This window comes from Euprymna scolopes, chromosome 7 (assembly GCF_053919585.1).
Source record: "Euprymna scolopes isolate OS-2025 chromosome 7, ASM5391958v1, whole genome shotgun sequence".
Taxonomy (NCBI): Eukaryota; Metazoa; Mollusca; class Cephalopoda; order Sepiida; family Sepiolidae; genus Euprymna; species Euprymna scolopes.
The window spans coordinates 37,490,479-37,513,872 of record NC_136488.1 but is presented as its reverse complement, the minus strand read 5'-3'; the positions used below and the strand labels follow the sequence as shown (position 1 = coordinate 37,513,872).

General features: G+C 29.0%; 1 protein-coding gene and 1 long non-coding RNA gene across 2 annotated transcripts in view; one reads left to right on the top strand and one right to left on the bottom strand.

The window, feature by feature from the left end:
* The window catches only part of LOC145279685 (uncharacterized), a 546,911-nt gene extending 534,549 nt beyond the window's left edge, over nt 1-12,362 (top strand). The window contains exon 4 of the long non-coding RNA XR_013868426.1: nt 12,227-12,362. This is a non-coding gene — a long non-coding RNA (uncharacterized LOC145279685). The remainder of the gene's footprint in view (nt 1-12,226) is intronic.
* LOC145279684 (voltage-gated purine nucleotide uniporter SLC17A9-like) overlaps nt 4,462-23,394 on the bottom strand; it is a 105,289-nt gene continuing 86,356 nt past the window's right edge. Inside the window, exons 6-12 of the mRNA XM_080130958.1 lie at nt 22,289-22,460; nt 15,020-15,116; nt 11,182-11,269; nt 10,286-10,320; nt 6,190-6,361; nt 4,747-4,776; nt 4,462-4,655 (exon numbers count right to left, since the gene is read on the bottom strand). Coding sequence (XP_079987084.1) covers nt 4,516-4,655; nt 4,747-4,776; nt 6,190-6,361; nt 10,286-10,320; nt 11,182-11,269; nt 15,020-15,116; nt 22,289-22,460 — 734 coding nt within the window. The 3' untranslated portion in view covers nt 4,462-4,515. The remainder of the gene's footprint in view (nt 4,656-4,746; nt 4,777-6,189; nt 6,362-10,285; nt 10,321-11,181; nt 11,270-15,019; nt 15,117-22,288; nt 22,461-23,394) is intronic.

Here is a 23,394-nt window from a genome sequence, read left to right as displayed (position 1 = left end):
CAATAAAAATTAAAATTTGTAATAAACAGAAAATATTTTGGATAAAATAAAACATGATACTTACATATGTGCCTGTAAAGATTTTCAATTTTCCTCATAGAAACTGCAGCTTCAAAACTATTTATATATATATATATATATATATATATATAACAGATGAAACTTGACAATTTTGATGGACATGCAATAAAATATAACAAATAGATTTTTAGGTTTGTAAATGCTTTTAGTCATCACTGTGTAATACATTGTGTTTGGGTTTTGTTCAAAGTTTGCCAATATGACTACATTTCAATAAATCCATAGACAGATCGATAGGTAGGTACAGGAGAGACAATGCACGCACGCATGTACAGACATAACTTTTTTTTTTTCTCAGACTTCAATAAAAAGTTTTTTTTTATCCATTCACACAGAAAAAATGTGAGAAAAAAAATCTTGTCAAAAGTCACTCTTTACTTTTGATAAATAAAATAATGGAAGCTTAAGAAAATAAATAAAATAATTTTGATTTTTAAATTAAGTGTAATTTTTTTTTTTTTTTTTTTTTTTTCACAAAACTATTTCTTCTCTGATTGAAAAGAAATCATCCATAATTATAAGATATCTTTTCGGGCTGCAGAAAACATCCAACATTATGAGATGATACATGCAAACAATTACTTCAAAGAGGGGTGGGGGACAAGAAAATTAATTTTTTCAGGAGAGAGGTATTATTCCTTCGAAAAATATATAAAGAATATCATTTCGTTTAACATTATTTCAATTAATACCTTATCTCGGATTGTAAATTAATTTTCTAAATATGTTACCCACAGATTATCTGATATTCAGCACAAAAATTAAAAACAAACAGCTTTATTCTAACTATAAGCCATATTGTTTTTTTTTAAGTCCATCATTTAGCAATGATGGATGTTGCAGAAAGAGATTCCTCAATTATTTAGAATGAAGGAGTAATTGTTGATTTTGTAAGCTAAACAATCAGGTACAAAAGTTTGAAACAAAAGAAAAATTCCCTCCATTTGTTTATAAAATCATTAAAAACCATCTTAGAACTGAAAAATGCTGGGAAACCATTTTTTTTTCTTGAGCATACATTAGCATGGTTTCAGTTTAGCTTTTCTTAGTAATTTGTGAAAAGTTGCTTTTCCTTGCATAATCCTGTCATCAGATCAGTCTTTTTCATTTTGAAATTTGGTGAAGTGTCTAATTATTATGAGAGTTTTTCATTTTATTTTTAAGGTTAGACTTACTATTAGCGAACTAATAGAAAAGATATTTCAACTCAAATTCTATACGTATATTCCAATGTTTGTTACTTTAAAGCTAAGATTAAAGTGTAGTATGTTCTATCCTTACTCAGAGAAAAAAATCTGATAATTAAAAACTGATCTCATAAGTAAATAGGGATTTTAATAAAATTCAAGAATATACAAAAAAAAATGAATAAGATTTCCATTTGATGTTACAAACTGAAAAACAATCATGCAATTAAAAAGGAAAAAAGAAATTTTTAGAAATTAATTTTTGTTTGTATGAATTTAGAATGAGTTCATTTTGCTTATTCGTGTGTACATTAAAAAGATGGCAGTGAAGAATTGATAATAAGTACTCTTTGCATTCACAATAGAAAAAAAAACAAAGAGGTGATGGATATGAGAGCAGTTACAAAGAATCTAGTAGAGAAGAGCTTCATAGATTTATCTCTCTTGAGCGTCAAAATAATGCCAAGAAATGTTTTTTTAAGTAACGTCTCTTCCTCCTCTGAAAAATGTCTTTTTAACCAGAAAACAATGTCTATTCCAAGATACAAAAAAAAAATCTAAATTAGTAGCAACAAAGTAATTTCATTTAATGAAATGTAGTTTGCTTGAAGCATTGTGTGAGTTATGTATAAAGGTAAGTGTTAGAAGACAATCACAATGCAAATAATGGAATGTTGTCGATGTTGAGGAAGGAAGACAAAAATCATACATATTTATTTAATGAATTTGATTTTCTTTATTTTTTTGTCAATGTTCAAGGAAGTCTTATTATTAACAAATAAAAAAGAAAAAATTTACTAAATAAATATATATATATATACACATACATACATGTATACATATTTATTTATATATATAAAGATTTAAATACATCTCTTGTTTTTGTCTTCCTTCCTTAACACTGACAACATTACATTCTTTGCATTTGGGATAACCTAATATTTACCTTTATAATCTCATTTAGTTTATTTTAATCCCCATCTGGTCAACTTTTATCAAATGACCTATAACAAGCATTCATAATCTACCACTAAAAATAAACTGGTCCAATTTAGCAGCAGTTAGGAATGCTTAAAAAGTAGAGCAAAGAAGAAAAAAAATCTTTTAAAGAGGAAGGAATATTTTCTTAATCAGTGTAACATCTATCATCTTGGGTGGGGACCGGAGTGACTATTGTTGAAATGGAATAAGAGAAATAAAAAAAAAATATATTTTCACATATTTTTCCTGTATAAAGCAGTCGGCATAATTAATTTTATAATTTAAATTATGTGCAAAGATCATTAAGCCAAGATGGTAAGTAATATGACATTAGTTGGTCACAGTGTTCGGGTTTTGAATATATATATATATATATATGCACACACACACATTTATTTATATTCAAATAAACATTTTAATGTTGCTACACATTCATGACAATGATTCAGTCAATTAGTTATAAATAACCTCGCGAGGCAACAAAAAAAAATAAAAGAGGTTACTTCTTTTGTAGAGGCAGATCTTTCTCTTCAAAAGAATAAACGTTTTCTTCTTTTATGTTGCCTGACAAGGTCATTTAGTTAAAATAAATAATTGACCAAAAGCATTGTCATGATTATGCAGCAACATTAAAATAATGTTTATTTGAATGTAAATTATCGAGCACTATTATATAAATCTTGTTAAATTCCTTGGCTTTTATCTTTGAATATTAACCTGAAATATATACATGCACACACGTTAATCAAACAATGTGTGTAAAGACTTCATAACAATTATACTTTTACATCAACTTTTCCTAATTTTTAAGATAATAGACACACTCAAAATTAAATGTGGACTTTTTATCATCCAAACTTGTGACTAGCATAATTCAGACCTTCAAAATCTTGGCGTCCAACTCATAAGATAACTTCTATACCTGATAATGAATTATGCAATTTGAAAGCCTGGATTATAAAAAGTTAACACAATGAATTTTTATGATTTTTTTATTTAAGAAAAATCGTTAAATTTTAAATAGAAAAGTTAATGCAAAAAGACAATTATTTTGAAGTGTTTCTTCCAACAATGCTGAAATGTGTATTTGCTGCCCACATATGCACAAATATTTAATTTCTATGAAAGACTGTTACAGATCTTTGGGGGAGGGGTTATCGACAACAAAAAGAAATATTCAAACCATTTCTTTGAAAATACTATATGGCACCTCAGAATGATAGACTAAAAGAGTTCACATTTACTTTAACACTTTTTTTTTTTTTTACTGCCAGCTATTACGGTGGAGGACACTGTAATTAAAAATAAAACTTTTTCATTTTTTATAAATTCTGAAATTCTTGTCCAGAATTCTCCTCATGCGAAATAAAAAAAAAATCTGTACAGTTTATGACAAAATATTTTTAAAAAATCATGTAAATGGTCGTTTTATTTTTAAATAAGAAAATCAAATTTTATGAATATTCAAAGAGGAACTATTTTACCCACTATTTCGAAAAAAAAATCTTAACAAAGGGAGATAAATTTAGTATGAAGTGTTTAGTTATGTTGTAATGCCCACAAATTTCTATTAATAGCTAGGAAATGATTTTCTTCATAAAAATAAAACTACTTGATTAATTTATGTGATTTTTGGAATTGATATTTTGGTTTCATTATGGTAGATACAGATTTTTTTTATTTTTGTTTTCTTTTAAATAGGGGAAATTCTGGACAAGAACCAATTCTGGTTCTAAAATTTACATCTGTGACTTAAATTTCATTTACAATATTTATTTTAATAAAAAAATCTTCATAAAGTGTTTTATTCAGCAAAAATATTTAAAAAAAAAACTAATGTTAAAACAAAAGTAAAGATATTTACTCTATCATTTTGGGGTGCATTTCGTATCAAAAATTCAATAACACAGGTTTTGTTTATAAATTTCTAACACAATGTTTTGTTTTTTTTAACTAAAGTGGATGACAAGATAATTAAAAAAAAAAGCAACACAATTATAGAAACATTTTCCTCAAAGATTTCTCATTTACCTACCTGTCAACCCACCTTCCCCCCCCCCAGAAAGTAAAGTGGACCCCATCATTGAACATGGTCGTTGACCAAGTCACTCGATTTAGAAAAATAATTAAAAAATGTCTGATTCTGGTCCCCCATTGTGTTTTAAAGAACACAGGAAAAAAGGTTTTTTGTTATCCCTACCCCCACCCACAGTTTTTTTTTTTTGTTCATTTTTTTATTTTTTATTTATTTTTTTCTCACTGCCTGTCAGATAATTGGTTGTCCAGTTCCAAAAATGACATAGACAATCCAGCCAACAATACACACAACGGCCGTTTGACTGAATACTGCTCCCCAACTCTTGGTGGCCTCTAAGATGTGACCCGCAATGTACACTCCAACAAAACCTGAAGATTAAAAAAAAAAAAAGAATGTCAACATGAAAATAAAATGTGTTTCAAAATAAAAAGAAATTTTTTTTAATTAATATTTTCTTACCTGGTATAGCACCAGCCATATTCATAATACCTAGAATAAACAAAATAAAAATGTTACAACAAAATTAAAGATGTAAATAAAAAAATATTTCTTGAGTAAGAGACTGGAAAGGGACTATCAAATGAGGAGCTGGGAAACTGCTAGGGAGGAGTTGCCTAGCTGATTATTCTCTTTTACTGAGTTAGTGAAGTCAACAATTAGCCATTCATTATCTCATTTTCTTTGAACTGTGTGCTGTATTAATAAACTATTTCTTACTTTCTCTCAGCAGATCTGGAGAGTACAGAAGCAATTCAAAATAGAATTCATATGGTTTTGCTATCAACTTATGATACGGTACACTGTCCTGTAAAAGAGCACTTTTTTTCTTCATTTTTTCCCTTCAAATGTATCAATAGTAGTATATAATACTATAATGTTCGGCCAGCTTTTGAGGCAGATAAAATCGACTTCTGCTGATACAGATGTAAACCACTGGAAAAAAACTGAATAAATTCAAACTAGCAGCAGTCCAGCAGAAAAAGCAATGAAAAAACCAAAAACACTAACCATATTTTAGTTTTATGAAAAGTTCTTTTTCGAGAAAGAAAATTAATGAAACAACTTTATTTATTTATATATATATATATATATATTTTTTTTTTTTTTACAAAAATAGTTTTTTTCTAGGATTTTTTTTAAAACTAATTTTCAAGTGTGTGAATAAACTAAACATTTTAAACCTAACATCAGCAAAAATATTGAAAAGTGATATTTCTTCAGTAAATGTCAAGATTTGAGAGGGGATGTAAAGATTTTTTGAAAAAAAAAAATAGGATGAAAAATCGTTTATAGGCAGGCGATAAAAATTGCCTTTTATTAAGATTAGGATCTGCTTAAAGTTTGATTTAAAATAAATTTATGATTACACATGAAATCTTACGAAAAGCACTTTTTAAATGGATAAATATATTAGTATTATCTACTTATTTCCTCCATGATGCCATATTTGTTGGGATGACCTATTGGTAATAAGCCAATGTACTAATTTGAAAAGTGTTAAAAAAATTTTTTTATAAAATTTCTAAGTCCACTCTGAATTAGGATAAAAATAAAAATTACCCAATCTAGATAGATTGATATTCAATACTTTAGGATTTTACTAAGCACATATCTATTCAATTAAAAATAAAGTTTTGTGTATTTCCGTCTGCTTAAGTTACAATTACATTCTTTTATTTATACACAATATACATAATTAAAAATAACTTTTGTATATGATCCCAAACTTAAATAAAAATGGTAGAAACAACAGAAAAGGTAAATGTAGGGGTAGGTCAAAACACATTGCCTGAGAGTATTTGAGGTATTTTTATTCTGGACAACTTTTAAACTCATAATTCAAATTCTATTAACAAAAAGATTTTTTTTTTTTTTCAAATGGGATCAATGTAAAAGATTTACCAAATACTGATCCTGCATGTTTTGGTGCGATGTCCTGTGGGTTGATCAGAATCCCACTGCCATGGAAGCCACAGCAAGCAACGGCACAAGCCAAGCAGAAAAGGGAGGCTTCAAAACTGGAGGTATAACCAATTAGCATGAGGAATAATGCACTACCACATAACGCTATTGTCTGAAACGAGAAGAATGATGCAAGTCAGAAAAACATCTTGATCAGGAAAAGTGAATCTGGTTTTTTGTTACATTTTAAAACATTTCTTTCCTTCTCTTTAACCTTTCCAGGTTATTAAACATTCTTGTCCAGAATTTCCCCATATTAAAAAACAACAAGAAAAATCTGTATAATGTGCATACCCTAACGAAACAAAAATATTCTCAAAATCATGTAAATTGATCAAGTAGTTTTATTTTTAAACAAGAAAATTCTATGTGTAACAGAAGGACGTCTGTCTTGTCTGCAATTTTAAAAACAAAAAATGAGTAAAGGGAAATAATTCAAACTTGCAAGAATTATGTTGTACCTATTTACAATGCCTCCCCACGGGACAGAGTTAGATACCAGGGTCGTTTTTTAACGTGGAGAAAAGGTACAAAAATAAAAAATTGTCTCAGTCGTGAAGGACTGCTCCTCCACCAAAAGAGAAAAAGAAATGGAAGTGCAACATCTGAAAAACAGATACTACACTTTGATCTTGCCCAATGTAATTCCCTACGAATTTCTATTAATCGATTAAAGTGATTTTCTTTCTAAAATAAAAAAAATTACTTGATCAATTTATGTCGTTTTTGGAATATGATATTGTTTTGTCACAGACATGAACTTCATACAATTTTTTTTTTATCTTTGTCTTTTTAACGTAGAATTCTGGACAAGAACCTTATTAAATTCTAAAACCTATAAAAGTCTGTTTCAAGTCCTTACTATCTTAAAATATTGATTTATGGAGTAAATTTCAAATATTAATTTGTATTTCCAGACTTGGATAATGTTTGCATTTTTCTATTTAAAATTTTGACATAGAGACTCACAACTTATAGTTTTTTTGTTGTTTTTTTTTCTAGCAGGCATGTCAAACTTGACTTTTTGTAAACAAACTTGTGTCCTGCATAAAAAATACTGTATTTCATTATTTAATGGTGAAACTTTCAATTTTTATAATGCATTTAAACTGAATAAATGTGTGCAATTCACTAAAAATTAAAAAACAAGATTACTTTTTTTTATTCAAAACGTTACTTTACACTAAAAAAACGATACATCACATTTTATCAATTCCAAATTGTAACTATTGTAGTTGCATGCAAATCATTGCATTTTTTTTTGTTTCGTTAAACAACCTTGTTATCTCGCATTCATGAATGTGGCTAAATAATTTATGTGCATATTGTTGTTTCGCATTCATGAATGTGGCTAAATAATTTATGTGCATATTGTTATCTCGCATTCATGAATGTGGCTAAATAATTTATGTGCATATTGTTGTTTCGCATTCATGAATGTGGCTAAATAATTTATGTGCATATTGTTATCTCGCATTCATGAATGTGGCTAAATAATTTATGTGCATATTGTTGTTTCGCATTCATGAATGTGGCTAAATAATTTATGTGCATATTGTTGTTTCGCATTCATGAATGTGGCTAAATAATTTATGTGCATATTGTTATCTCACATTCATGAATGTGGCTAAATAATTTATGTGCATATTGTTGTTTCGCATTCATGAATGTGGCTAAATAATTTATGTGCATATTGTTATCTCGCATTCATGAATGTGGCTAAATAATTTATGTGCATATTGTTGTTTCGCATTCATGAATGTGGCTAAATAATTTATGTGCATATTGTTATCTCACATTCATGAATGTGGCTAAATAATTTATGTGCATATTGTTGTTTCGCATTCATGAATGTGGCTAAATAATTTATGTGCATATTGTTATCTCGCATTCATGAATGTGGCTAAATAATTTATGTGCATATTGTTGTTTCGCATTCATGAATGTGGCTAAATAATTTATGTGCATATTGTTATCTCGCATTCATGAATGTGGCTAAATAATTTATGTGCATATTGTTGTTTCGCATTCATGAATGTGGCTAAATAATTTATGTGCATATTGTTGTTTCGCATTCATGAATGTGGCTAAATAATTTATGTGCATATTGTTATCTCACATTCATGAATGTGGCTAAATAATTTATGTGCATATTGTTGTTTCGCATTCATGAATGTGGCTAAATAATTTATGTGCATATTGTTATCTCACATTCATGAATGTGGCTAAATAATTTATGTGCATATTGTTGTTTCCAAGTTTAAGTAACAAAATATTCTGCTTTAGTTTTTATTAAACAAATCCAATTAGTCACGTACAACCCTCACAAATGAATCCAGATGAACTTGAAGTAATTCTGGGTTTAGCATGCCTGTTCTATAAGCTCCCCCCTTAATATATCTTCCGTATTGTATTTGCTGTAAAATCTTTCTCATCAATGCAATTATGGTACATATTAGAGACTTTATGTCAATAGCAATTAAGTTAACTAGTGTTAATTTTGACATGGGTCACACTGAGTACATGATAACCCAGATCTATAAAACAGAATTGTTCCCAGGGTTGAATAAAAATGGGTGACAAGGCAGAGAAAGCTGTCAAAATGCTGTAGACAAAATAGTTGAAGAATGATATGACAATTGAGGTCACATTTTCGAGGTGAGAAAAACTAAGATTTTCAGATCAGTCTCTCTCCAGAAGCCATGTGAACAAGACACGGCCAACACTGTAGAATAATCTAAAGTGAATGTTACTTTTATGCCTGTTGGTCTGCTTCACTCATTTCAACAAGTTATAAAGTATGTTAAGAAGTAAAAAATTAGCTAAGATAACATTAGTCTCTCTCTCTTCTACATACTAGCAACTCTACATCAGTAGCAATTACGTTAGTTAGTGTGAATTTTGATAAGGGGCACATTTAGTGCATTATAATCCAGGTCGATAAAAGAGAATCATTCCCAATGTTGAATGAAAGATAAGTGACAAAGCAGGAGCAAGAGGTCAAATGCCAAAGACAACAGTCAAACGATATATGATGAATGATGTCATGTTTTTGAGCAAGAGATAACTAAGGTTTTTAGACAGTCTCTTTCAGGAAGTCACGCAAATGAGACACAACCAATAATGTAGAATAATCTAAGGCGAATGTTACCAAGGCCTGCTTCCCAGTTGAATACATGTTAGCCTTCAAATTCAATGTCAAGTTTTTGCTGAACCGGCCCCATATATCAAATTCTATCCCATTTACACCATTAACGATTACTACCTTACATTCATTCATCTTTATCCTCGAGTAGCCTTTGGGCTTTGATAAGTGGTGACTCCTAAGTAAAAAAAAATGTCTGTGTCACTCATTCCAGTAAATTAGAAAGTTAATTTTAAAAAGTAAATAATTATTAACATTAGTCTCTCTGTTCAGTATCAATTCACTCCCTCCAAACAAAACCCTGAAGAAAACCCAGCAAACATCTTGTGTCTTTGTTTCCTGAAAGAAGTTTTATTTGTCTTAGTTAAACAGACAAAACAATCAACAGCAACTCTTGAAATGCGGCAAAGACAAACATTGATGATGCAGTGAATAAAAAGACTCTGCATAAACACCTCACGTACGTATAAGGATTTTTTTTTTTTTTTTTGTTCATTGATTACTCATCAATGAAAATATAACATTTGTGAGGATATGTTTTATTGGGTTTGCAGTATGGCAAGCATTACATTTGAAGGACAACCACCAATTTAAGTCTGAATGCAGAAATACCTTCCAAAAAACTATTGTTGATCTAGTTGTAAGTAAAAATAACTCTGAATATTATTAATTTTTCTTCCAAGATTCTCCAGGACTGTTTCCATTCTGCTGGTGCATATTTGATTGTTGTGGGTTTTGCTATTTCAATCATGTTGGAATTGTTTTGCTTTTAAGTCTGAATCTTGATCTAAGATTGTAAATTCTAATTTGATTTACTTTACTTATCTTACATATTGCAGAAAAATAATCAAACTGTTTTTTTTAATCAATAAATCAAAGAAAATAACTTACTTCCATAAACTTTCTTACAAAAGTAACTGTATAACCTAGAAATAAAAAACATTTAACAATTCATTAGTGTTGAGGTATATGTTTTCTATTTTCTGAAAACATTCTTTCATAGACATTTAGAAGAATATAGTTAAATAAAAGAATAAACCATGTCACAACACTATTAGAAATAAACCATGTCACAACACTATTAGAAAAAGAAAACAGAATATTTAAAGGCAAAAAATACTAATAACAAAAAAAATGGGGAAAAAAAATGAGAATGTTTAAATAATGATTGGATGTTAAGTCTTAGTTGCTTCTAAACTAAATTACTTCTTTTTCACAATTTTACCAGCCATCTTTAACTTGTCAGTTATGATTTCCCTTTAAGATAAATTATAACCACATGAACTGATTGGTTCCAGTTTGGGATGGTAATTTAAAGTTAACTCAGAATTAGTTTGACTTGTGACAAATTAAATGCATTTCATATAAGAGAATGAAAATACAATAATGAGCATTTTTAAGATGTGTCTATTGAATTTGTGTATTTAATGATGAAAATGCGATTTCGAACTTAAATATGATGGACAGAACCTTTTCAAGATAATTGATCATATTTTAATTAATTGGGTTTTACAGATAAAATATCTAACATGTAATTTATTTTGAAAGCTACACTTAAATAACTTAAGAATTCTTGAACCAATCCAACTAAAATTCAGGGCTAATATTGCAATCAACACCCCAATTTTAATAAAATTTGATTGTGTAATCTTTAAAGTATTAAGATTTATTGGATGGGGGCGAGGGCTGCTCATCCAGACACGAGAAAAAGTGTCTCATCGAGGCGCGAGAAAGGGTTTGAAAACTATGAAAATTATTTTTTAATTTAAAAAAAATAAAAAACTTACCTTTGCATATCATAACATCTGCTAGCCAACCACTGAAAATAGAACTTGGTATTGTCACCACCCAAGGAACAACATTGAATACCCAGCCCTGAAAATAGAAATATGCATTCGTTGTAATCAAAAAGCTATCAAGAAAAATTAAAAATTAAATAAAATCCTTAATCTTGTTTAAAAATGTGTTACTTTTTGGAAAAATGTAATCAACTCTAAAATTTAGAAATAAAGGAAAATTTTCAAACATTTTATGAAATGACTCCTTAAAAAACTGATCAAAATGATATTTCAAAAATGTATTTTGATTATTTCATAAAAAAGTATTTTTATTACTTATCAGTATTCATCCAAATTTGTACAAGTTTTTTTTTTTTTTTTTTTTTTTTTTTTTACATCTTTTGCAAGAACATTTATGGCTTGCATAAAAGATAGTGTATTTTGTCATTTAACAACCAAAATTAGTTTTTCGAATATATTTAAACTGTATGAATGCATTTTACTGAAATTTTTCAAATTATTTTTATCTCCATATATAATAAAATTATAAAGATTATTAATCTCCGGAAAAAAAAAAAAAGTTATAGCTTGGCAAATGCAGATGCCACATATAAATTCAATATGGTCAGATTACTAGCCAATATCTGTTGTAGGTTTTGATAATATTATCCTTTCTTTTTTTTCCGGCAAGATACACTCTCCCAAACAGTTAACATTTAGAGGTGGTATTGTATTGTCCTCCTTCTCTTACAGCAGTTTACACAGTTACCAAATATTTTATAGAGTTCAATTATTACATGCGTCCGTTATTATTTCATTTTGTTTACAGTCAACTTATGCGCATTTCATACATAAATAATAATTGCCCCTCCCCACTCCAAAAATTACAGTTTTTTTTTTGTTTTAGGATAGTTATTTTATTTTTTTACTAGAGACAAATCCTGTGTTTTTTGGGGTTTTTTTTGTTATGTGTCTGGGGGGGGGGGGGAGGTCTTTTTTCATTTTTTGATAGACAATTGTGTTTTTAATGTTTTTTTTTGTTTTTTTTTTGCAGACCATATACTAGTTGGCCAGTTTTGTACAAATCTTAAGAGCGATACGAGCCTTCTATCATGTCTGAAAATGACAATGTTCAGCAAGCGAGATCAGAGATGCATCGCTGTACAACTCATGCGCTCTACCAATCCAAGTTATGACAACAGGACCATTGCCAGCACCCTCAAAATGCAAATCCATATGGTTCAATGCTTGAGAGCACAGCTCAATGAAGTTTCCAACCACAGTTATGGTGTTTGGTGTGGTTTAAAGTGAGGGCCACATCATGCTACTTCACATCTTCGAAGTCGGCTTGAAAATCAACACCAAAGTGTACCTGGATGTGCTGAAGAGTGTGGTGATCCCCAAGTGCAATCAGGGGGCCACTGGCAGACCCTGGGCATGACAACAGGACTCGGCGCCAGCCAACAAGTCCAAAGAGACCCAAACTTAGTTTCAAAGAAGGGCTACAACTACAAATTTTTTTAAGGAAATTCTATAAAAGAATTGAATTACAAACCCATACTAATTTTAAACAAGTTTTTATTTTTAAAATAAACGTAATTCAAAAAACTTGTGGCTTCAAATTAAAGAGCTGCTGCTACTGCTTCAGTTTGTTCAGTATGAGCGCTACTAGTTACATTTTACTTTCGTTGAAAACGGGTTAACATTTTAGGGGGAGCATCATTAAAAACCACCAGTACCAAAAGAAAAATTAACATAGAATTATCATTTTAATACATAAAAATAATAAAAACATTATTTTACTTATTAGTTGGGGTACAAAAAATATTTAGAAAAAAATATTCAAGACACATCATGTTGAAATTTTATTTTTAAAAAACAAAAATAAACAATTTATTTTGTACTTCCACAAGAAGTGAGATCTATGTTCTTTCTGATTGTTTTCCAAATTTCATGACAAAATTCCTCAAAGAAATGGTACAGAGTTTTTAAACACAGTGGGAGTTACAAAAATAAATATATGATGTAAAATGGCTGTTTCAAAGCATTAACATTTTTATCCTTACTTTCCTAAATATGCTTCAAATATATATGATGTACATTATTATTAATTAAAGTATGTAAAAGGATATTCATTTTCAAACAAAATGGTTGTATTTTGAGGACAAAGTGTTTTAATAGAACTACTCTGAAATCTTGAAATCTCCAAAGCGTTTTTATGAACAATGGGCATTACTATGTTAACGAAAAGACCATAACAAATGTAGTGCTTTAAATCCTTTTTTTTTATTTACTTTTTTAAGGGGGGGGGGGGGGCTTTAATTCACTCAATATTAGTTAATAGTTACATTTATATATACATTAAGTAAAAAATAAACAACCGCTGTGCTTTAAATTCAGGTTTAATGGTATCTTTAGTTTGTTAAATTGTTAGGTGAAAATACAGAATAGTTGTAATACACCCTACACTATCGATGTTTTGAATAGGTTTCAAAATAATATTATTTCGGTTTGTTAATGGCTTTTATAGATATATTAATGTATTGAAATAACATATTAGAAAAGGACATTATTGAAAAATATACAATAAAAATAACAAAATTTAAAATGTTTTTATTTTATAAGAAATATGTTTATGAAATTATAAATAGTTATTAATTTTAAAAACGTTTTTTATTTGAATTCATATAATAAATACATGCTTATGAAAGTATAAAAATGAAATTATTGAAATCAAAATAACAATATTTCAAATATAATAAGACATATCCAATACATAATATTCCCAAAATAGTTCCAAAAGATTTTCAAATGTGTCTTCAACAATTCTTTAAAAAAAAAAAAAAATGAGTGCAAAAATATTTTCAATAATTCTTAAAAAAAAACTAATTTCAATAATACTTATACAATTTTTCAATGACTATTAAATAAAAAAAAGGATGATTGGAAAACGTAATAAAAAAGAGTACATGCACAGGGGAAATATAGGCGCGAGAGAAAATGTGAAGAAACTGATTTGCCTTGTCATCACTTCCAGTAACACTATGCTAAAAGTGTGTTACCTGACTATAACCTAATTTCGGGGGGGGGGGGATAAATTTCAACTTGGTGATCTCAGAAATTAGCTTGGATGGATACTTTTTTCTTTTCAGGAAAAATATTAAACAAGCTTTTAAAAAATATACAAAGAAATATTCACAATAGACAGATACAAGGATAAGAAAGCAAATAGTTGCTAATAATATAGTTTTCAATTTATTGGATTAGGTTCTTTCTCAAGAGGCAATCGGTACTCTCAAATGTTGTGTTATGAGTTCACCATAAAGAAAGAGTTGCACAACTCCTAATCACTTCTCCTGACTTGGCAAAAAGAAATACAAGAATATTGGAAATAATTGCTGGGATAAGCAGACCAAAATTCAAACACTTAACATGTAAAGCAAATGCTTTAGCACTGAAGAGCTGATTTTAAGCCTCATGAATAGATTTACAGGATTTTTTCCATATTTCTTTTACGATCAACAAGAACGAATCCATTTGCATATTTCAATATTTTAAGTATACAGAGTGAAGAAAAATGTTTTTAATAGATACAAAATGCTTAATCCAACCCAGATTTCAGGTATGTACAGAGCCAAATTTCATAATGATGTAATTTAAAAAAAAATATTTTTAATAAAAAAAAAAAAAATTTTTTTAAAAACTCAAGCCCAAGAAAAAAAACATTTCTCCAATATGTAATATTTAATAAATTAATAATAATAAGTTACTTTTTCTTTCTAATTTGTACATCATATTCGATTCTTTCAAAAAAGTGAAAAATAAGAGAAAAAAGATTTTATTTTACCTTTGCAGAAGGGAAACTTTCATGAAAATATGTTGGCATCCAAGACAGAAGAACAAAAAATGCATTGTTTTCGCAAAAATGGCCAACTATAAGAGACCTGGAAAGTTAAGCACAAGCAGGTAGCATATGTTTTAGAAAATTTCAGGAAAAAAAATCATTAAAATCAATATATATAATGTTTAAAAAATCTACAATGAGAATAGAAATTTTAGGTTTCTGAAAAATCAATTATATATTCAAACAGTATATGACAAAACTCATAACAGAGTTGATACAATTCTTTAAGTTATAACTCACCTTACAGATCCTAAGATTACACCAGGTTGCATATCTTAAAATGACAATAGATGTTGCTTCTGCTGTATTTTCCAAAATGAAGACATCTGCCAACTGCGTAATGGCTCAAAGAGACATTAACAAATATTTCACAGTGATTGAATCAACATAGAGTGGGAGGGAACAAGAGCAGTCGTAATTAAGAGAGAGATAGGTGACTTGTTCAGTTAATTATAAATTACAGCTACTGAACAACAAAAATTTTTTTTTTTAACATAACTTAATCCCAGAACTAAGATATATCTAGCAGTATTTTGTATTATTAAAGCAGCTGATATGCTGACTGTAATATAAAACAGAATCAGTTTCTAGAGTAACAGCTCTTGGCATGTCAAAAGCCTTCAATAGGGTTCGGTACAAAGGTTTGCTTCACAAATTTGATAGTTATAGAATATCTAAAAATGTCTATTCCACCATCAAATTCTTTCTTTCTGATACGCTTATAAAAGTAGCCGTTTTATTGGGTTTAATATCTGATACACAGTATCAATGCTGGCATGTCTCAAGGATCCATTCTGAGCACAACCCTCTCTTGATCTTCAATGATTTCCCAAATCACATAAGATCACTTGTTGTCATGAGTGATGACAACCATCTATGGCAACACTGATGTGCATTAAAGATCTGTCTTGTTTCTCTCTCTTCCAACCTGAAGCACAATGTGCAAAGGTGGTTGGTTACTTTTAATACATCTAAAACTAAGCTGATCTCTTTTCACCCATCAATGGTCAGATCCTCATTTTGGCTCAATCGAAATGAATGGCTCCTTTCCTTGAGGAAACCCTATGCTTTGATAAACTTCTAGGATTGACCTTTACTTCAGACCCAAAATGGAAGACAAATGTGTTGATAAGGTCACTGGAAAGATGGTTGGAGCATTCAATCACTTGAAAAAGTATCTCATTCCTGACACAATCTTTTACCTGTATAAGAGTTAAATACATCCTAAGATGGAGTACTGTTGAAACATCTGGGAAGGTACTGCTTAGAGCATTCTTTCCTGCCTTGAAAGAGTACAAAATTGATTTTGAATTCTCTTCCCTAGAATTTTTTTCTCACAGAGAAATAAAATGCCAGTATTTCTCTACTCTCTCATTATTTTCATGGTAGATGCTAGTTATAGAATATCTAGAAATGATATTCAATTGACCTTGAATCTATGATTACCCTATAATGTACTTAGATTCCCCTTTCTATGTACTTCAAATTAACAACTTGCATAAGCAAAGTTTCTTTGCAAGAACTACCTGTCTGTGGAACATAATACCACAGGGCTGCATCCCAACTATCTACAGCAGAGTTTTTTGGGGTTTTTTTTAAGTCAAATATTTACAAATTCTTGAACTATCTTCTCCAATAATCAAATTCTCCTCAGTTTCAACCATCATAACTAATTCTCAAAGTGTTGTTACACCATCTACTTGACAAACTTATTAATCTTTATCCTCAAATGGCCTTTGGGCCTTAATAAATAGTGACTAATTTGTATTAAAAAAAAAAAATATTGGCAAACAAACAATGACAAACTCATTTCGTATAATAACAAAAATGGATACACTGAAAAATATATAAGTTCTACCCAAAACATCAGTCATTTAGAAACAAAATATTAGTTAACTGATGTGTTTTGAACTTATATATCTTGCAGTGCATCCATTTTTTCCATTTATTTTTCTATACATTTTATCAAAAGAAATTAATTATATGCATATTATATCTAAACTATTGTTATCCACAGCAAGATATTTCATCATTTCATGACTCCTCAGTGTGACTAAACAAAGATATTAATACTAAGATCTGAGCTAATGAACTACAAGAGTGGAGAAAATCAATTTTGTACCACTTATGTTCCATTACAAAAATTAAAATCAAAGATTTATAATTATACTAGACAACCCGTTGGGTCAGTATATGTTATAGCTAACTATCGAATCAAGGGTATACAGAATTAATGTATAAAAGTGTAAGTGACTATACAAAATTAATGTATAAATGCACAAAAATTGAATGTGCGCACAAAAACAAACATGGCAACCATTAAAACAATACGGAATACATTGGATAATAAAGGTCTTAACATCATTGCCTTTAGATTAAATGAAGCATCCTTTATATAAGAGGGGTGTAATCCATTGAAAAAAAATTGAAAAAGAATGAAAAGAAGAAAAATATGATGAGGGAGTGTGCATTGTACATGGCCACCCTAGTTTTTTGTGTATGTTAAAAATATCGAGAAATAATTACTCTTATATACAACAAAAGAGGCACAATTTTTCCCCTCTGGATGAAACTAGCGTAGGTTGACAATAACAGATGGCATATAAAAATTTATCATGTTTACACCATTAGCCATCATCTTATTTACCTATAGAACGCATTTACATACACATTATTTCGTATATTCCAAGGCGCACCATGTTCATCATCGGCGTAACCTACATTTATGTACAAGTTATGGATACTGTGGTTATACCCTTCTTAACAGATTCATAAACTTAGAGCCCAACCATTAAATTCCCGTTCATCTATTTGAAAAATAATAACTTCTTCCTTACAGTAATCCTATCCTGATTGGCTTAGATCATACCGATCTCTTATTCAAGAATACTATTCTAAACACTAAAAAAACACTCAATCAAGTCGTTATCTAATATGGCGTTTATCGATAGAGGAGGCCAGATTTTTACATTAAATAAAGCGATTACTGTGCCTCATCAAAGTTATTTGCTTCTCAATCCTGCTCCCTCTCCATCCCTTTCTCTCTCTAAATGTCATTAGAGGGAGATAGAGAAAGTGAGAGAAGTAGACATACAAAAACAGAACCAGAGAGAGAGAGAAAGAAAGAGAGGTTGCATTTCTTTTCTTTTTTCTTACGGTGATATCTAAAATTATTGAAAACAAGTATTGCCGTTAATACAAAAACATGATAACTGATAAATACATGAAAGAACCGAAGCGAGAGAAACAGAGTGACAGAGATAGATAGAGAGATTAAAATCATCGTATCAGCAGAGAGAGAGAGAGAAACACAAAGAGGGGCAATAAAATGGTAAATTTTTACACCATGATCCAGTGCTGTTTAACCCATAAAAATATTAAGATCTACTTTTTTTTGCTACACCTTTATAAATTATATGAAAGCACAAATTTTGATAATAATTTAAAATTTAACTTATTAGAGTGGGGGATCACTTTCCTATATAACTTTATCGTAACATGCACACCCACTTTTTGACCACCTAGTGTTCAACGAGACATGTCACCCCTAGCATTTTTTTAAAGTTTGGTGATTGAGGGGGGAGGGAAGACAGTAAAACATGACAATTTTTTCTTTATTTTTTTTGCGACGGGGCAGGGGGGAGGTTTACATTTAAAACATAAAATAAGATAAATTAATTCTTTTTTGGCGGTAGATCTGAGATTAAACTTTTTTATGAGGCCATTCTGTACTTTCACCTAACAATTTCATAAACAAAACTAACCCCAAAATATGACAAATTAAATTGGGGGGAAGGAATAAGGGAATTACATCAGAAATATAAAATAAGGAAATATTTCATTTATTTTTTTTTTTAATTTTTGGTAAATGTGACCTGGTTCGTAGCATTGGGGGGGGGGGGGGAGATACAGCAACAATGACGATACTATAATTTTTATCAAGTGGGCATGCTTTCACCAGGCGACGCCGATTAGCAGATACTGCTAGTTAAGTAATATTTAACAGTGCAAAGCAAATCTTAAATAAGAATTTTTTTTTAATTTAACCCCCACCCCAACACACACGTTTTGAAGTGTTTCTACGTATTTTAAAAATGTTAGGAACTTATGACCGCCTCACCCCTCGTTCCCTCTTACTCCTCCCCATCCACCACTAAACTTGGAAAAATACAATTGATTACGTCTCGATTACCACTTCATGGCCAAGAAGTGGGTGCTCATTTTATATCGAATTAATATAAGTGATACCCCACCTTAAAATGTTAAGTTTTTAATATTTTATTTAAAAATTCCTTCTTTTATATCTTTAAAGGCTGTGTAACGTATTAGCTAAAAAAAAAAAAAAAGATTTTGATTTTTTTTTTTTTTTTTTTTTTTTTTTACAAGGTGAACTATATTGAGTTAGGTTATAAAAAAATACTAAATATTTTTAAATATATGCAAATTGATCAAGTAGTTTTTTTGGGGGGGTTTTACATTAGAAAAACATTTATTTTGTTTTTTTGTTTGAAAACGATTCCAATTTACAATGAAAATACAATCGAAATCATCCTTTTTAAAAATTTGGGACGCTAAAACCATACATAGTATAATCAAAAGCATTCGTGAACAATATTTGTAAATTATATAAAATAAAAATTTCTATTTATATTGTTTAAAATTAAAAAGGTTTATAATGTTCAAAATTATAAAAAGTTTTATTTATATTGTTTAAAATTTTTAAAGTTTTGTATATATTGTTTAAAATAAATAAAAAGTGTTTAGTATTTTTTAAGTTTTGTTTATATTTATTTATCTTTGAAAAGAATTGCTGCTTATTTAAAACTGTTGACTTCTGAAATATCGATATTATTTTTACATATTTTTTTGATAGTAACATAAGTGATTATTAATCGATTACTTTTATGTGATATAGGGATCAAGAGAATTTTACCACTCAATTTCCAATCTTGCCCAATTTTTTTTATTTGTAATTCAAACCAATTTTTAAAAAAATATTTATAAAAAAAAGTTAGATGTTGTTATATATTGACCGTTAAGTATTTTCCTTTTATTAACAAGGTTTCAACAACTAAGTAAGCTGATTTGAGTAATTTTGTCGCCTTTAAATTGTCAATTCTAGAATATATAAAAGACATTAAATCGTAAACATTTATTTTGGTTTTGTTTGAAAACAAGTCTAACTTGGAATGAAAAATGCAAATAAAATTTGTAAATAAAAGAGTAAAGGGGATTTTTTATTTTTATTTTCATATTTTAAATGCGAAAAAATTGTTGATAAAAAAAAGCAGCTTTCATGGCTTTGTTTTTATTTCTTTATGCATGTGCATCGTAAAGCAGAACTGGAAACATGGTTTAAACGCCCAAGCAAGATGATTTGAGTTTTATAATATAATAAGATTAAATCTTATGTCTAGAATCCTTATTCTAATTTTGATCAAAATTGATATGATTTCGATTCTACAAAACATTTAAAATTTAAGGTTTAAATTTATTAGAGATTCTTGTTTTATTTTGTAAATTTGTTATTTTAATGATATATTTCATATTACACGTGTTTACTTGAACTTGAAGAATTAAAACGGGGGGTCTTTGAATCAGATTAATCTCTCATTTCATGAAGGTATTATAGACCATCACATTCAATGAACATTGTTGTAATAAATCCTACAAAAATCAACATATAAATGAATGCTATGTAAAGCTGCATAAAATATCAAATTAAACTAAAATATATAACCATTCTTTCCGTGTTCAAATTGAAAGGATATTTTAAAGGTGATGTAAATGGAACCTCCATTCCTACTTCACTCATTCATCAATTTCATCTTAGCATTTATCTAACTTCATATAGACAAAAATGTCAGTTACTTGAATTCAACATTTGTTGAATTGTAGCTTTATTGCACTTATTTGTCTCTATATTAATAAAGTAGCTACAGGAATTTCCCTCTGCATCAAAGTATCATAGATTTGCAACGAGAGATGCCACATACAAATTAAATACAGCTAGACTAATAGCCACTATCTTATGTAGCTTTCAAACACCATTTCAGGCACATTCAGTCACAATAATAATATACTACATTACATCCTAAGAACACCACCATCACAATCACATTGTTAGAGGAAGGAGTTCCTATTTTTCTCTCTAAATATTTAGTCCTACCACTGCTACCATTAGTTACTGGGAAGAATTTTACACATTCTGTAGATTTTGTGATTACACCAACCATAACTGGCTCATACATACATACATAGATCTAACATAATCTTTCTAATTTCTAATTCATAAATAATAAATCCTCCCTCGCCAAAGTCCGTCCATTCTGATTGGCTGAGCTCTGATAATTCTCATATTCTGGAATCCAGTTCTTCACTTTATAAACAAATGGTTACTAACATTAAAATATCGTGTCACTAAGAGACATTATTTCACCCAGTGTCAAGTAAGATCGAAACATACGCGAGAGAGAAAAGCATTAAACCAACGTTAAATAACCTGTTTACTTGTTTTCTTTTACAAACTTTCAAACACGCTATCCACTTTAAGAATCTCTTTCATCGTCATAGACGTTGTCAAAAAAAAAAAAAAAAAAAAAATTACACAGCACTTGCGATCAAGTTTTTTTTATCACTGAACCCACATCGTGTTACAGACTGGTATTTTGTTCCCTTCATTTTTTTTCTTCTTCAGTTTGCATATTATCTTTCGCAAATTTTAACATTATGTTTTCTTATTTTCTATAAATATTAAGCAAACATCTTTCATTTTACAAAATTTCTTTAAAGTCTTTGATCTAGTTTTTATACAAAGTTGTATTAATAGATTTGAAACTCAGAAAGAATTACTCCACTGAGCAAATATTTTAAGGGTTAGAAGGTATTAGAATAAGAATTAGTTTTGAAAAGGTTTTAAATATTTTTAAAACTGCCTATAAAATTTCATAGGAAGACTAGATAAATTATCTAGTACTAAGTAATTTTAATTTTTATCAGAAACCTATAAAATTTGTTTTTTAATAATTTTTTTCAATACAATATATTGTATTGAAAAATAAAAATCTATTATGAAATTGAATATAAATGCAATAGCTTTGCTTCTCATTTGACTGCAAAGAAAAAAATAGTTATCACCAACAAATATCAGTCAATTTAAAATGGAAAGTGAACAACATCTAATGAAAAGATAGCAATAAGATGTCCACTCACCAAAATGCACACTTGGTAAATAAAGTTAACCAAGGTACGGAAGATGTATCTTTTGGAACCGTCTTCCCTGGTGCCACAACATTATCTGCCAAAGACACCACTACATACTTTTCTCGATGTTTTGAAATTAAACAATAGCGTAAAAGTAGTAACCATATTATTCCACATATCCCTGAAAAAAAGACAAAAAAACAAATAAGAAATGCAATGAACAAAATGGCTTCCTTATTGTTTTCTTAACCAATTAAACCAAAAAAAATTGACCATTTCAAAAATAATAATAAATTAAAAAAATAGACACACTTAATAACACAGACTTTTGTTTTTTAGCTAATCATACAATTGAATAAAGAAATGTGAAATAAATTTCATTTTTGGCATGTAACAAGTTTAATAATCAAACATGACTAATGTCTATCTACTCTACTTGTATATAATAGACACTTTGTGTGAGTTTGTTCCCTATGGATTCTGAAATGCCTGGATCAATGTTTTTTAAATTTCACACAAATGTACTTTATGTGTCTGGGGGTGTTCTTGACTAGGTTCTGTATTAGAATGCCTCTGATAAGTATCAAAAATAAAAAAAAATCTGATTAAACCACGATATTTAACTTTTGCATTTTAAATTTTAATTCAAGCGATTAAAAATAATTTTATAAAATCAACAGTAGGTTCACTACAGCGCAATGTAAATATATATATATATAAACTAAAATATATTGTGGATTTATCTCGATCCACCACAGTGAGTCCCCGACTAGAGCAGGCAATCAATCGATTTGATTGAAAAATGCAAGATTTCTCCAATATTTATGACAATAAAAGTATTGAAAGTGTAGAAAAGTGTAGAAAATTTGTTGATTCTCATTTGATCTCAAGCAACATTGAGTCTCTCTGCTAGTATTTATTTAAATATGAAGACAAATGATTGGGTGCACACACAGTCTGTCCAGATGTAGTTGAAAATTTTTCAAAATTTAGCATTAGAAATTTACACAAGTTTTTGAATTAAGAACTATAAAATATAAAGTAACAATAAAAACAAAATAAAATAATGAGAAGATGGAAGAAAAACGAAAAAACTTCTATGATGATCACTTTAA